The sequence below is a fragment of the Suricata suricatta genome, chromosome 3, assembly GCF_006229205.1.
Source record: "Suricata suricatta isolate VVHF042 chromosome 3, meerkat_22Aug2017_6uvM2_HiC, whole genome shotgun sequence".
In the NCBI taxonomy this organism is placed as follows: Eukaryota; Metazoa; Chordata; class Mammalia; order Carnivora; family Herpestidae; genus Suricata; species Suricata suricatta.
Window position 1 is genome coordinate 117,004,667 of NC_043702.1, and position 16,640 is coordinate 117,021,306.

A 16,640-nucleotide genomic window follows, 5' to 3' on the forward strand; every position below is an offset into this window, starting at 1 on the left:
AGCTGTCTGCTTTTTGCAAGACCAGCCTTTCCTAGTAATGGGGGTTGAATGTCCGTAGCGCAAAGAAATCTCTGCCAGTGTCTCCATAAGCAAGGAAGGTTTGGGAGGTCTTGTAAAGGGGTTTTCTGTGACACCGTGTCTTTCATGACTTTGGCTTTAAGTTAGTGACACTAAAATTGGTGTATGTGGTTCGAGGAGCAGGTGGTATGTAGTGGAAAGAAACAGTCACGGGATGGTGAGGGAGGGAAGGGGTGACAGGCAGGAGGCTTAGTGGACGCAGGAAGGGAAGAGTGGTCACAGGGCACGTGGGAGAGGGTGAGAGAGGGTGAGGTGGGGGCTCATGGGCCCTTTCCCCTTCCCAGTACATAATGTGCTTCAGCTCCTGATGTTCGACCGTTCCTTCCTTGGCTATGCGCTCAGTCAGGCGGGCGTGCTCCCACACGTATGATGTTTAAACAGTCACGCAGCCGCTCAGGCTTGCGTAGTAGCATTTGACCTGCGACAGGGTGATAGCTAATATCTAAGTTGTTCCTGCTTCTTCCGCAAGCATATACGGAGTGCACGGCGTGGGCTGGTACACGCGGGAAGGCGGTACGAGGACCACGAAGAGTTCGGAGTCCCTGCTTTCCAGAGGCCTGTGTCCTTGATCGAGCCTTTTCGTCCGGTGCACACCTTACGTAAAGAGATGGACACATGGAGCCCGTCCTCGCTGCTAGACAGGACCCTTCATTCATCCACCCGGCATTCCTTTGTCAACAGAATCCTTAAAGGACTTCTGCTGAGGGCCACATTTTTTCACGTTTGAACAATGTAAAGCCTACAGAAAGTCCAAAGAATAGTACGATTAGCATGTGTGCGCCCCTCAGCTGGGGGTACCACTCACTAGCACATCCGTGCTTCCTCTCAGTCTCTGCAGAAAACCTACGTATATTTGTGTGTGCATGCACGCACATTTGCACTTTTTTTTTTTTTTTTGGCCAAGCCATTTGAAGATTGTGGACGACAGGATGACACTTTATCCATAACTACTTTCCCGGGTGACGGTCACTCCATTTCACAACATTTCAGGGAATTTAACACTGACACCATAATATTAACATGCAGTCTGTTCTGATTTTCCCAGTTGCTCCCAAAATGTCCATTGTAATTGTTTTCTTCTTGATTTTGTATAGTTTAGTGTTTCACGTAGAACATAACATACTCCAGGATCAAACCTGCTGTTTAGTCAATGTGACCTTTTAACTTCACCTGCCTCTTTGGAGAAGAAGTGCTTTTGTGACACTGACCTTTTCCAGTGCCTCATAGTTTAAACTTACGTGCCAGTTTCCTCCTGATTGGTCTCAGCGTAGGCATTTTGGGCAAAATACCGCCTGGGTGGTGAGTTGTCCTCAGCGTCATCTCAGGAGGTTTAGAGTGTCCCTTTGTGTCATTATTGGTCATGTTAAGTCTGGTTACTTGGTTAAGAAGTTTGTCAGAGTTTTCTCCTCTAAAAGTACGTTTTCCTTTTCCTTAACATAGTCCAGATATTTATCCCATCAGTAGGTCCTTAATGGCCACCTGTTGTCGTTTGTCCAAATTCCATGTGAGACTCAGTGTGAGGTCTATTGGCGTCCATGTCGGTGTTTCGTGTAGGCCGGTGGTCTGGCTCAGTCATGGTGACCAGCGCACAGACTATCTCAGACCAAAGGGGATGTTAGGTGGCCTTTGTGTTTAAGGCCAGGTGGGAAGTGTGGGGTCAACGCCTGAAAGATGATAGCTCTTGAATATAATCACGAGTGAGAATTTTCTAAGTGAATATATATTTTTTTTTAATTTTTATTCTGTTAAAAATAAATACATAGAATTTACCATGTTAGCCATTTTTAGCAGTACGTTTTAGGAATATTAATTTTATTTACTTGGCAACAAATTTCTAGTACTTTTTTATTTTCCAGTTTAATCCTACAAAATTAACACTCAATATACTGAGGAGGGAGGCACAGCAGTTGGCCATTCAGTTACTACTGGGCATGATCAGAACGAGGAATACAAAAAGAAAGAAACGGGATCTTAGGTAGGATGTATCAGATAAAGCAGACCTGGTCTGGGGGTTCTTAAAGGGTTCTCTGAGGAAGCTGAGACTTTAAGAATAATAGTTAACTGATCACATGATTATTCCCAGTCTGAGTAGCATGTGCGAAGGCCCTGAGGTGACCAAGGAACCTAAAAGAGGAACACTATGTCTACAGAAGCGATAAGGCACAGAAAGGCTGGCAAGGTGTGCAGAAGGCAGTTCACATACACTTGGTAAGGATTTTGGACCTCTTTGTGAATGATGGGAAGGAGTTACGGCAATTAAATTAGGCAGGACAGGGGCGCCTGGGTGGCTCAGTCGGTTAAGCATCTGGCTTCGGCTCAGGTCAGATCTCACAGTTTGTGGGTTCGAGCCCCGTGTCGGGCTCTGTGCTGACAGCTAGCTCAGAGCCTGGAGCCTGTTTCAGATTCTGTATCTCCCTCTCTCTGACCCTCCCCTGCTCCAGCTGTCTCTCTCTCTCTCTCAAAAATAAATAAAAAGCATTAAAAAAAATTAAAAATAAATAAATAAATAAATTAGGCAGGACAGTGATGGAAACAGACTTTTTGTTTTGAAACAGGTCACTGTAGCTGCAGTATGAAGAATGAAGTAAAAAAGAGCAAGAATGGGTTCTGGTGACAGTGACAGGGCTGTTGTAATATCCAGAGGAGACGGTGATGAGCTTATGGAGATGGCAGTATAGGTGGAAATAAGTGCGGCAGTGCCCAGGGGGAGCTCGTGCAGTCAGAGTGCACCTGGGGCAGCACCCAGAGATGGAGTGGGGGGCATGGGCCACAGGCAGTTGGAGTGCACCTGTGGTGGCGCCCAGGGGGAGCACGGGCAGATGGAGTGCACCTGTGGCAGTGCCCGGTGGGAGCACACAGGTAGAGCATACCTGGAGTAATCTGTTGTTTAGCTAGTAGACCTTGTGTGTTGACTTTTTGGGCATAAGGTACTTGTGGAAGGTCAGAGCAGTGATCGAGCAGGAAGGAATAATCCCATTTCTGTCCTTATTTTTTGAGAGAGAAAGGGTGCAAGTAAGCAAGGGGTCAGGGGAGAGGGATTCTCAGGAGCAGCAGCAGAGAGAGAGAAGCAGAGCTCACCCAGGGCAGGGCCTATGCTCACAAACCATGAGATCACGACCTGAGCCAAAGTCTGAAACTTAACTGACTCAGCCACCCAGGAGCCCCTCAGGTTTCTGATTTGAGCATCTGTGCTGCTGGTTTTCTCTGAGGGGATAGGATATAGTGGAGGACACGCAGCTTTTAGGAGAGGATCTGGGGAGAGATGGAGGAGATGGGGGCAGTCAGGCTAGAGGGGAGTGGAGATGTCACAGTGGCCGTCGGGAGGGTCCGGAGCTCTGAGGAAGTGAACCCTGGGGAATTGGCGGCAGGATGGAGCCATGTAAGCTGCTGAAAGGGGAGCGCATCAGCCAGAGTGGCAGCAGCGGCCCTGGGGCGGGCTGAGGACGCAGAAGGAGCGGCCAGCTCTCTCCGGATCTGAGCACGCATAAGTCCCCGTGGCCTTAACCAAAAGCTGTGTGAGCAGGATGACTGGGCAGAATCGCCGTCGGGCTAGCAGATGTGTATGGTTCACTGATGGAAAGTTTGGCCGCAAAGGAAGAGAGGGACAGTAGTGGCCGTGCGAAGTAGCCCTTGGAGTGTTAGAGGGGACTCCTCTGGAGAAACCAGAGTGACTTCTAATGTTGTGGGAAGGAGCGAGTGGAACAGAAATGGAGGCCATGCGAGGTACTGACTGTGGTCGAGGGCCCTTTGGCTGGAGCGACCACAGAGGGAAAGTGAATGTGCAGACCCAGGGGCTTGGCGCCATGCTCGCTCCTAAATCAAGCAGTGAAATCAGCTGATGACAGTGAGTCGCATGACAGAGGCTGAAGGAGGATGAGGGTCTGAAGCGATTTTCCCAGGTGATTTGAGAGGCCCCGGCTAAGATAATGGGATCTTCAGGCACTGTATAGGATTGGGGTACAAAATGGCACCAGTAGGCCTGGCCTTAAGACTTTTTCCCCAGTCTAGGTTCAGGCCAGGAGGAAGACATAGAATTTCATGTAAGAAAGATATAATAGAGCGTGGAGTCCAACTTGTAGAAATGGGAGGACTTGCCGAGGAGGGAGAACACAAGTGCATGCTGAAGACCGGAGCAGACTCGCGGGAGACTGTGGACCGAGCGAGAGGTGCTAGGCGGGTGGTCACAGAGGTAGAGCAGGACCAGGTGATGATGCCTGAAGTGGAGAGACGGCCAGCGTTTGGCAAGCTGGGGTGGAGAGGCAGGGGAAGGTGCTGGAACCTGATGTCCGTGAAGGAGGTGGTCCAGAATCTGACCTGTGCCCCACATCCCTCTACCTTTTCCCAGACACCTAACTCGTCCTAGCTTTTGTTGGTTACCTGTAACGAAGTACTAATATTAATGTGCTTTGCTTTATCTGTGTGATGGGAACAGTACTCCAGCTTTGAAAGGCTTCTCATAAGGATTGCGTTAATGCACCCAGCTCACCTTCTGACTTGTAGAAATTTTAAGATAGCTGTTGGTGTTTTCCTGGATTTTAAAAGCATCTTGTTATGGAACATTCCAGCATACACAAAAGCAGTCTGTTATAATTCTTCTAGTTTCTGTTACTGCAGAACAAACCACTGCAAAGTTTAGTGGCTTTCAACAACAGTTATTCTATTGTCTCTCACAAGCCCTGTGGGTAGAGAGTTTAGAAAGGCCTCAGCTGGTCAGTTCTGTGCACCAGCTCCCGTGTGGTTGTAGAGACTGCAGCTGGGGCTCGGCGCAGCCGGGCTGTGCGTGTCTACGCACCTGCCTGTCTTACCTGGTTTGGCTGTGTCTCCGCGTGGGTGTCCCCTCCTCCCCTCTCCTCTCCATGTGGCTCCCTTCACGGGACAGTTTGGGCTTTTTGGAGCTGGGCGGTCTCGTAGCATCCGTCCCACTGCTTTGTGCCATTGACCAGCCACTGAGGTCAGCGCGGATTCCAGGCGAGGAGAGCTGCGAACTTACAGACACGCCTTGAAAACCTGCCCAGGTCTCACCACCCAGCCACAAACAGTCCTGACCATTTCAGTCCTGTACTGTCTGCCCCCCGTGCTTTTTCCTGGAATGTCTAAAGCAGAACTCAGGCACTATATCGTTCCACGATAGAACTTCAGAATCTAATGGATGAAGACTTTTTATTTAACATATGCACTCACTAATAACTCTTTGATACCTCCGATGTCCAAACCACATCCATGGGTTTGCGTCATGAATTTTGAGTATAACCACATGCAGTGTTTTCTTGTCTCACCTGCACAATTATCATTCGCTGCCAACCCCAGTCACACGTTAGGATCACATATCCTTTCTTTACCTTTGTAACTTTTCTGGATTCCATGATTGCCACATTTTTGTCATTTGCCTTCTTGCAACTTTTTTCCCATTCTGTGTTTCCTCTAAGGGTCTGTGCGTGAGTATGTGAGTCTGTCCCGCACCTTATGTGAGAGGCAGTGGGAAATAGCGGGTGTGAAGTCGGAACAGCAGTGCCTCGTGTGGCCGCTGTTGTCTCCTGTTGCTGCTGTCCTCGAGTGGGAGTCCTCTGCTGAGGTTCTTTTCTAAGAGCGAGGCTGATAGGACACCTGCGGTGGAAGCGTGGGTGCCCTTGTAAAGCAGATGACCAGCCACTTTGTACCTAGAAAACTCCCAAGTGTCAATTTCTGTAGATTCTTTGTTGAGTCGATTCAGATTTTTCAGAAAAAGATGTTGAGACCACACCATGAGCCATAGGTCTAGCGGCCAGTCTTCAGACACAGGCAGGTGCTGAGGAACTGCACAGCCTGTTTTCTTGGTGGAGCACACGTGCAGACCTTCCCTCTCCTGCTGACAGGCGGCGTGGGGAGGATGTGCGGTCTTAGCATTTCTTATGCAGGACTCCTGGCCCTTGGGTTTTGGGCTCTCTGCTGTGGCCCAGTTTCTGTGGTCCAGCACTCTGATGCCTCCCGTTCCTGGTCTTTGGAGTTTGCCAGACAGGTACCCTTCCTTCTCATTAGTGCACCTCTCTGAGAAAGGTTGATCTTGACTTCGTGCCCTCTCTTGGGCATTTACCATTCTCCACTTCCATTCTTCATAAATGTGGTTGGGGTGTACAGGCAGTCAAATATCTCTTGGCCTGTACTAGTATGGATAAATGATTGAATAAGTAAATAAATGGGTGAGAAGAGGCAAGTCTCTGGTGCAGAAGAATTCCAGATAATGTATGTGGATGCACCGCCCTGAAGGAAGTGAACTGTAACTGCCTGCCCCTTAAATGTGATCTAGGCATGGTGACTTTGACTTATTTCCAGAGTGCTGTATGGAAGGGGGCAAAGGACTAACCCCATAGTGCAAACCCTTTCAAACACGGCCTGAGGCCTGGTGGTCAGCATTCACGTCCTGGTGGACAGGTGTCGACAATGTATACCCTTGATAGAACAGGTGGGGATGATGCTTCACCTCTGCTGTCTTCTTCCTGAAAACACATTAACTTGGTCTAATCACCATAAAAATATCAGACTAGTCCCACTGAGGGGTAACTACAAAGTTCTGAGTCACTAATCCTCAAAATTGTCCATTATAATAGAAGAGGGGTATGGGGTTTTTAGAACTCTCTGTACTGTCTTTGCAATAATTCCGTAAATCTAAAATTTCCAAAAGGTGTATTTCCAAAGAATTAGTTAAGGGGCACCTGGGTGGCTCAGTAGGTTAAGCATCCAACTTCATCTCAGGTTGTGATCTCACGGTGTGTGAGTTCGAGCCCTGCATCGGGCTCTGTGCTGACAGCTCAGAGCCTGGAGCCTGCTTTGAATTCTGTGTGTGTGTCTCTCTCTCCCCCTCCCCTGCTTACACTCTCTCAAAAACAAATAAACATTTAAAGAAATTAAAGAATTAGTTAAAACTCATCCTATTTATAGCCAAATTCATATATTTTTGGGAACCTCAACATTTGAATCTTTTTAAGGACTTACCAACCTTAGGGCATCAGCTAGAGCTAACATAGAGAGAATCCCATGTTGGGAGTCTTTTCTGTTCTTTGCTAGACAGACATGTAAACCTCAAAACCCCCCAAACACCTGTTCTTTCTGTATCCGAGCAGCATAAATACCTCTATCTGTATATAGAGCAGCACTTAAGCCTGTAGCCTAAGCCGGGTGCTGACAGCTTGTTGAAGTCCTCATAGGAATACAGACGGATCCTTATTTATCTTTGTGCTGCAAGTTACTTGTGGTTCCTCCCAGAATAGGCTGGGTAGGGGGTCCAGGCAGCCTCCTAGTTCCATGCACTATGGAGTTTGTGCCTCTTGGTGTTTCTTTTTCTGGCGGAGGAAATGTTTCCGAAACATCTACCATTTTGAAACTGGAACTCTCTTTCTGGTTATTTTCTCCTCCTCTGTCCAGAGTATGATGACTGGAGTTGCCCATACGTGTTCAGAAATAGAAGTTCTAACTGGGAAATGGATGATATTTATTTTGTGTGAGCTATTTTTCATAACATTCAGAGTTTCTTAGTATTAATGTGCAATGCAGTGAGTAAGGTCTGAATCTTCAGGAAATGGTTCTATAATGGAGCCAGCCTTTTTGGGGTTGCTGGTGTGCAGAGGACCTGAGTAATCTGTCATTTGTCAGTAATGTTCATCTGCTTCCCTTGTGTTCACGTACATGATCTCAGATGACTTTTCTGTAACTCTCTCTCCATCAGCTCGAGACTTGAAAATACTTCTCTCCCCTACAAAATTGGAAATTGCAAAATGTATTTCCTTGTCCGAGTTAATTTGGAATATCACAGTGTGTGGATCGTAATGATAATGAACACTTGGGCACTCGCCGTGGGTCTGCCACAGTTCTGAGGGCCTTGCGTGTGTGTGTTCACCATGCGCGGAGTGCTCCTGGAATTTGGAGCTCGTGCGTGAGGAAACTGAGGCATGCCACTGTGTGGCAGAGCCGGCTTCAGAGCCTCTGTCCTGACCATCGTTCCAGCTTTTACACTGTCTTCACTGGCTCTTACACAGATTGTTAAGGGACTCCTTTGTAAGAATGACCCAGAGGCCCACGAGTCACTGGCGTGTGCCACGTTGAGGTTCCAGCAAGCGGACTCCCGCACACGTGCAATGACTTGAAGTTGAAGTAACTGTCCTCACATAAAACTGGATGTAAGGGGTGTATCACTACAGCCCTTTGTGATGGATGGAATTCATGGTTTACTGGAGTCTGGTGGCTTCTGTTTCCAGCCAGTGTCCATTTAATCTACTCTAAAAGTGGAATTCACCTTACATATATTCAGTGACTATTTTTTTCCGGTGCATAAGGAATCTGAATTTCCCCCCGTCTTTCCTACAGAATACTTCAGACTTTGTGCAGAAAACTAAGACTTCCGGAAACTTTTCATTTTCGTCACTTAGCGCACCTCACGCCAGGCTTCGTTGGTGCTGACCTGATGGCGCTCTGCCGAGAGGCAGCCATGTGTGCAGTCAGTAGGGTCCTGATGAAGCTGCCAGAGCCGCAGGCCGACCCTGAGATGGAAGCTTTGCTCCCTGGAGGAGGCGGGGGAGATAGGATTGGAACCAAGCCCCCTTCTGCAGCACAGGTGCTTTCCCTGCGGTGTCTTAACATGTCTTTTGTGTCAGTCACGCATTGAGCGTCGGTACAGTTGAGGTTTGATTTTGTTTTATTGGCGTTTTATCTGTAGAATAATTACCAGTTACACCCAGAAGGTCTGGAGCTTCCAAAGGACAAATTGTTTTACTTTTTTAGCCAATCCTGAATAAAGTCCTTTTACGCTATTGATTAGGAGCCTCTGGAGCAGGGGTTGGCAAGCGGTGGCCTCCTTGCCCCTGCCTGTCTTGTAAACTGAAGTCACAGAGGAATGCGGCCACACTCCTGTATCTACACATGGCCTCCCTACCACCGCACTTCACAGTGGTCCCCTCACAGGGTTCCCTGCCATGAGACCTGTGTGGCCCACAGGCCTGCCATGTACACCCTCCAACCCTGGCCAGAGAGCTGGCCAGCTGCTGTAAGTGCTGGTCACCTTCTGGTCAGGTGTATCAGGACAGTTTGCTGGCACCCCGCGTCTGTGAGCCAGCCCTGTGCGGTTCTGGAGGGGCCACTCCTGTGTCCAAGGTCAGCACTGCAGCCGTGAGCTCTGCGAGTTCATACTTTGTATGTGGGCTTTATAAGATTCTGTCACGAAGGAACTAAGCATAAGAGACCATGGCCTGCCGGGCCACACGGCTGTTTCCCATAGCAGGTCCTGGTCCATTGTCAGATGTCTTTTCCCTTCTCACTCGCTAGGAGCCATAGTCGATCTGTTAAAAAGAATAGTAAGCCTATTTCTTATATGAGACACACAGGAGTGAGGACTTCATGGGCTAAATGACTCAGGGTTACTTTTCTCCCACTTTTCATAGTCATCTTGGAGCAAGGAGTCTGGCTGCCTCCGAAGCTCAAGACTTCGTGTAGTGCCCTTCGAGGGACTGTGTTATGAATTATATTGCCATCACAGTAACTTCGTTTGAATTTCATTGAGATCTAGCTGCTTTGTGATTATTTATAAATGAAAATTGAAAGAAATAGATTGTTGTAGAAGTGGATGTTACCAGCTGCCCATATCTGGTACAGCTGACCCTCATTAGCACACGGATGTCCTTGTCCTGCATTGGATTATAGTCAGCAGATCTTTCCTCGGCCAGATCTTCCCTTCACACAGAGTAAAGTAAATGGCTTCTGTCAGTGTGGAAAATTGTTTAAATACACAGTAGTTCATCATAGCTTAAAGAAAAATTGCAGTAATAATTTTTTAAAGTACAAAAATAAGTTTTCCAACAAATATGCAGTTTTCACTTTTCCCCTCGATCGCTCCCTTTAAGGATGAATTGCAGAGGCTGCTGGCATTGCTGCGAAACCAGGATCTCCTCTCAGAGGAAGAGCTGCAAGGACTGTGCATTGAGATGAATGACTTCACTGTTGCTCTGTCCTCCGTCCAGCCTTCGGCCAAAAGGGAGGGCTTTGTCACTGTCCCCAATGTGACTTGGGCAGATATTGGTGCCCTGGAAGGTGTCAGAGAGGAGCTCACCATGGCCATCCTGGTAGGTGTGTCTGCTGTGGAACAGTGTTGGCCCTCATGGCAGGTATGAGCGGGCTGGACTGTGCGTTTTCTCTTGTGTATTCTGGTGTACTGTCATTCAGCCTCCAGCAACCTGTTTTGTTCTTCCAAGGTCTGTTTTAGGTTTCTTCTTCTTTTTTTTTTTTTAATGTTTATTTATTTTTGAGAGACAGAGAGAGCATGAGCAGGGGAAGGGCAGAGAGAGGGAGACACAGAATCTGAAGCAGGCTCTGGGCTCTGAGCTGTCAGCATGGAGCCCAATGAAGAGCTTGAACTCACGAATCGTGAGATCATGACCTGAGCCAAAGTCAGCTGCTTAACTGACTGAGAGACCCAGGTGCCCCTGTTTTAGGCTTATTCTATGGTTGTAGTGGAATTCTGTGTCAGTGAATTAAAAAACAAAATAAAACAAAAAAACTGTTTGGGTTTCAACCAAGAGCCAACTATTTGAGAAATATTGTCTCAACTCACTCCTGCTCCTGTAGGTCAGAGCAGTTTCATGAAAGTCTGGATTGATTTTGTTCACTCTTACTTTTCCACTTTACTGATCATTCCGTGGATCTTCTGGAGGAACGATCCACCTAGAGGTGTGTAGCTGCTGGGAGAGGAGCAGGTGCAGGGGCTGAGGTGCCTGTCTCCTGACCACGGACAGCACTGCCCCTTATCTGTCTGCAGGAGCACACTGCCTGAAGCTTCATAGCCTTGAAATGTAGGTAGTTTTTTTTTTTTTAAATCTTGGATTTTAGATGCAGAAGATACTGTATCTTTATGTTTGAAGTGTTTTCAGAACTTATATTTAGGGGTAATTTCCTCACGAGCAGGGACCTGATTTATCACCGTGTCCCTCATGCTTGGCGCAGAGGTGCATGTCCTGCCAGCTCTCGTGTCTGTGCCCCATGGTTGTGGTGGCAGCTTGTTCTGGAGATAATGCGGAGGCGTAGCATGGACAGATATTTGTAACAGATCGACTTTGGCATTGTTCTTTACAGGCACCAGTACGTAATCCCGATCAGTTCAGAGCCCTTGGATTGGTGACCCCAGCTGGAATCCTCCTGGCAGGCCCGCCTGGCTGTGGGAAGACGCTGCTGGCCAAGGTGTGCAAAGCGTGGCTGTGGGTTTTCTCTCCACTGTCTTGTCAGATCATGGGAATTTAATCTAGGTCTTACAGTGGGCTGGTTTTACATGATTTCTATCACAAGGTCATTTTAGGAAGACTGACAGTTTTCTTCTGGAAGTTTCCCACTTTTAGTTCCAGAAGGTTAATCATTGGACATTTGCAAAACAAACTTTAATTTTTTTTAATGTTTGTTTATTTTTGAGAGAGAGAGAGTGCAAGCAGGGGAGGAACAGAGAGAGAGGGAGACACAGAATCTGAGCTGCCAGCACAGAGCCCGATGTGGGGCTCGAACCCACGGACCGTGAGATCATGACCTGAGCTGAAGTCGGATGCTTAACTGACTGAGCCACCCAGGTGCCCCCATGAAAGAAAAAAATTTTTACATGATCCCTGATTCTATCAAATTTAACACAGCAGTTATCATATACTTGATGACTCTGGCTTTTTAACGAGTAGTGTCACACAGTTGCAGTAGCTGATCTTGTTTTCTGCTTTTGTGTAGTTGTTTATAACAAGTATTTTCTTCGATGTTCCCTGCAATTCCTATTTTAATAAATTGGTTTTCTCAAGGTACCTTGGTGGCTCAGTCAGTTGAGTGTCTGATTCTTAGGTTTAGCTCAGGTCATCATCTCACAGTTTTGTGAGAGCGAGCCCCACTTTGGGCTCTGCACTGTCAGTGCGGAACCTGCTTGGGCTTCTGTCTGTCTGTCTGTCTGTCTCTCTCTCTCTCTCTCTCTCTCTCTCTGCTTCTTCCCTCCCTGTGCTCTCTTTAAAAATAAATAAACTTTAAAAGAAAGAATGCAAAGAATACCTAATAAGTATAATTTTTTAAGTTTTTTAGTGTTTATTTATTTTCAAGACAGAGTACAAGCTGGAGAGGAGCAGAGAGAGAGAGACAGACAGACAGAATCTGAAGCAGACTCCAGGCTCTGAGCTGTCAGAACAGAGCCTGACGCAGAGCTCCAACTCATGAACCATGAGATCATGACCTGAACTGAAGTCAGATGCTTAACTGACTGAGCCATCCAGGCACCCCTAATAAATATAATTTTAAAAGCTCACTGCTAATTTTTAAAATGCAACTTAAGTGTAAGATTCCATTTTTGCTTCCCAGACCGTCAGAGGTTAAAAGCGATGTGAGTGGCACTCACTCCTTCAGTGCGTGCAGTATAGATACTCAGGTGATGGGGTGGAATCTGCACAGACTGTCCAGAAGACACTTTGGTAAGGGAGCAGAGGTCCTCTGGTAATGGGTCATTTTGATCAAGAGGAACAGGTCAGGGGCAGCTGGGTGGCTCAGTCAGTTAAGCATCCGGCTTCGGCTCAGGTCATGATCTCATGGTTCGTGGGTTCAAGCCCCGCATCGGGCTCTGTGCTGACAGCTCAGAGCCTGGAACCTGCTTCAGATTCTGTGTCTCCTCTCTCTCTCTGACCCTCCCCTGCTCGCTCTTTCTCTGTCTCTCAAAAATAAATAAAAAACATGAAAAACAAAATTAAAAAAGGACCAGGTCAAAAGCTTTAAAAACAAGCATTCCTTTTATCAAAAAATTAATTAGAAATGCATTCTAATAAAATGATTAGTTGAGGTACAGAAACATAAGTAGAGGACTGTTCAATGCAGTGTTTCAATGGGGGTCATTTCCATAAAGCACAGAATACCTTTATGATAGAAGTCTCCACAGACGTTAAAAATAAAGACGTAAGTATAATTGCTACGGGAAGATGTTCAAGAAATATTGCTATGTGAAAAAGCACTTTTCAAAACCTAGTATTTGTCAGAATGTGTGTAAAAGTTATGTGTGTATAAGTTACACATTATCTTGACGTGCATGTCACAGAACATGGAGAAGGGCTGATAGCAGAATGAAGCAGTGGCTCATAGTAGCTGGTGGGGAGAGGATTATAAATAATGTGTCTCCCTTTCGCTTCAACAATTTTCTAAAAAATGTTTTGAGAGAGAGCACGAGTGGGTGAGTGGCGGGGGGAGGGGAGAAAGAGAATCCCAAGCAGTCTCCATGCCACCAATGCTGTTCCAACATGGGGCTCGATCCCATGAACCGTGAGATCATGACGTGAGCTGAAATCAAGAGTCAACACGCAACCGACTGAGCCCCCCAGGCTTGGTCTGTCATTTAATGACCATCTAACTGTCATTTTAAGCATCTGTATAATGTTCTACCTCTAACTTACTTAGCCTTTATCAACTTTTTAAAATATTTGAATTACTCTTAAATTAGGAAATTAAAATAAGGGCATTTTTAGGAAGTGCTACAGCAGCCAAGTAATTTGTGACTGCTCCTTCAATAATCAGATCTTCACAGTGCTGTTTGCTCACGTGTAAATGCATGTGTACATGTGTAACGTACACATGACGTTTTCCTAACTTATTTTTACTGCTATTACTGACTTTCGTGGTTTAACACCTCCAGTGCGCTTGCAAGCTGCTGCTGTGAAGGGTGGGAGCACTGACAGGAGCGGTTCTGCTTCTCTTGAGAGCACTTTCAGAAGAACACAGCCAGAAAGGAGGTCCTGCACGTGTCGGTTCACCGGATGGACGCAGGCCCCTGGCTGGGTGCCTGGTATTGTGTATTTTAATTAGTTACACTGGCCTTTGAGTAGCTCCGCTCCTGGCAGAAGGGAGACAGGTTATTTGAAATCCATGGATATCGTTAAATCCTAGAGCAGATTTTCCTCTTGTCCCTGCTCCTGCCTCCCCCGACTGTCAGCATTTTGGCACCTATCTGTGCACTCAGCTCTCTGGCATCTGCCCATCTGGAGCAGGGAGTCTTAACCCGGATTTGAGAGCCCGGGTGGTGTTTTTTTCCAGGGAGAGGGCTCACCACTTTCTTTAGGTTCTCCAAGAAGTTCATGCCTGGAAAAGTAGAATAGTAGAAATGGTAGAAAATGCCCTTGAATGGCAGAAGCAAGGTGTTACCGTGGGAAAGTCGTGGATCCATGTGCTGGCCAGAATCTGGGTAGAAAATGAGAATTTGGGCCAGTCCTCCTGCTTATGTTTACTCCTAATCATAGTCAGCTAATAACGATTTTGTAAAGCAAGCACGTAGGAAGCATCTGAGCAGCAGGGAGTGCAGATGTGTGATTACTGGAGCCAGCATGCTGCGGGTTGATGACTGTTAATAAACGTCATCTCTCATACGGGACCCTGGTGCAGACGCAGGCAGCTGCTGATGCCGCATGTGAGGCTCTTGATGACATTTGGGAAGAAAACATATGGTGTGGTTGCTGTGTCCCACGCAGGAGACAGGGAAGATCTCGGCCATTTTGGGAGCTGCTGGGGGTCACGGTGGATTAAATCTCACTTACCTAGCCCGTGCAAGCTGGGACGCTGAAGCAGAGGAGTGAGACTTGTGTGGGGGTGTGCCCTGACTCGGCTGCGTTCGGTGGCGGGTGGCAGGGAAGAGGGGGCTGAGCGGCACAGGCAGCCTCGTGCATCCATTTGCCAGTGGTGGGCTGCGGGGCTCGGCACCAGCCAGCAAGCGGGCACCTGTGTGGCAGCCTTGACCACCTGTTTGGAAGAGACAGTAAACACGCCAAACCAGGACAGTTGGGACCTGGCCCGGTCATGATGAAACAAGCAGATTATTGCAGGTGGGAGGTGGTGATGTTCGAGGGATGGTGACATTTAAGTGTCCTGAAGGACTCGATGGCCACATGAAGGAGCAGGGAGAGAACAACAGTTGCAAAATCCCTGAAGCAGGGAGGGACCCAGAGAAAGCCAGCGGCCAGACTGAGGAAAACTGTTGTGTCCCCAACTACAGGCTTGTGAGCAGCAGTAAATGTGTCAACTTGCACTCGGGTAAAGGTGAGTCCTAGGGAAACAATCTGATTGGTGTGTTTAGAAACTTGCAGTGAGTAGTGGTCAGAGGAGAGCAAGAGTGGAAGGGGACAGTGAGGGTCTTGTAGTCTCCTTCATGTCCAAGTAAGAGATGAGGTGGTCTGTGCGAGGGGTGTGTGGCAGAGGAGCAGAAAGTGTCAGGCTCGTATGTTTTGGCCTCAGGTTGACAGGACTTGCAGATGGATTTGATGATGTGACAAGACAAGGGTCAAGGGGGCCACCAGAGATTGGGGCTAAAAGCTGTCGGAGACAACTATTGGGGACGTGGGGTGCAGAGAGGGTTGGGACAGATCTAGGCATCATGCTTTGGAAATGACAGATTTGAGACCTCAGATCCAGAGGAAGATGCCAAGCTGTCTGTCGGGTGCAGGTCCGGAGCTCCAAGGCCAGGCGCCAGGGAGAGAAGCATCTTTGGTGACGTAGTCACATTTCTTCTCAGCACTCGGGTGCCTTCGCTCAGATTCTTCCTACACACACAACCATGTGTTTCTCCGTTCTTTGGCTTTGGCTTTGCAGTTTAATCATTATTAAAAGTAATCCATAGGGGCGCCTGGGTGGCTCAGTTGGTTAAGCATCTGACTGGCTCAGGTCATGATCTCACGGTTCATGGGTTCAAGTCCTGTGTCAGGCTCTGTGCTGACAGCCTGGAGCCTGGAGCCTGCTTCAGATTCTGTATCGCCCTCTCTCTCCGACCCTCCCCTGCTTGCGCTGTCTCTCTCTGTCTCTCAAAAATAAATAAAAAACATTAAAAAAAAAAAAGTAATCCATAACACTGACCCTTGGCCAAGCCTGATACTGATGGTTTTGAATTTTGGTTTATGAGCAAATGATTGCTTTCATTGAGGAAGGCACGTGGTGCTGCAGAAACTGGTAATTCACTGGAATTACAAAAGCTGGGCTATAGATGTGCGTGTGTAAGCGTGTTCACGTAAGCAACAGCACACAGATGGTCCACGCCGTCCTGTCTGGTTTCTTATCTGTCTGAGTGATTGTTTGAAAGTTGCAGATATGCATTTCTTAGATTTTTTTAAAATACTTTTTTAATGTTTATTTACTTTTGAGAAAGAGAGAGACAGAGTGTGAGTGGGGGAGGAGCAGAGAGAGAGAGGGAGATGCAGAATCTGAGGCAGGCTCCAGGCTCTGAGCTGTCAGCACAGAGCCCAACGTAGGACTCGAATCCACGGACCATAAGATCATGACCAGAAGCGAAGTCGGACGCTTAACTGACTAAGCCACCCAGGTGCCCCTCTTTGATTTTTTTTTTAAATCCATTTCTCCTTTTCCTTTTTGTTTCCTCCCTCTAATGAGAGAAACAGTATAAACTGCAAAGAGTCCTGTGTTGTCACAAATTACTGTTTACTGTAAATTTTCTGATTCATGTCTTTTGGTTTTTTTCTCACTAGGCTGTTGCAAATGAGTCTGGACTGAACTTTATATCTGTCAAAGGCCCCGAATTGCTAAATATGGTAAGTCATGGCATTAACCTT

At 47.3% G+C, this 16,640-nt stretch overlaps 1 protein-coding gene across 3 annotated transcripts in view; it reads left to right on the plus strand.

Moving 5' to 3' along the window:
* NVL (nuclear VCP like) overlaps window positions 1-16,640 on the plus strand; it is a 77,328-nt gene that overhangs the window by 21,774 nt on the left and 38,914 nt on the right. For all 3 annotated transcript variants that reach the window (XM_029934931.1, XM_029934928.1, XM_029934929.1), the window contains 4 exons: window positions 8,416-8,662; window positions 9,945-10,163; window positions 11,170-11,274; window positions 16,557-16,619. In XM_029934931.1, the coding sequence (XP_029790791.1) occupies window positions 8,416-8,662; window positions 9,945-10,163; window positions 11,170-11,274; window positions 16,557-16,619 (634 nt within the window). The remainder of the gene's footprint in view (window positions 1-8,415; window positions 8,663-9,944; window positions 10,164-11,169; window positions 11,275-16,556; window positions 16,620-16,640) is intronic.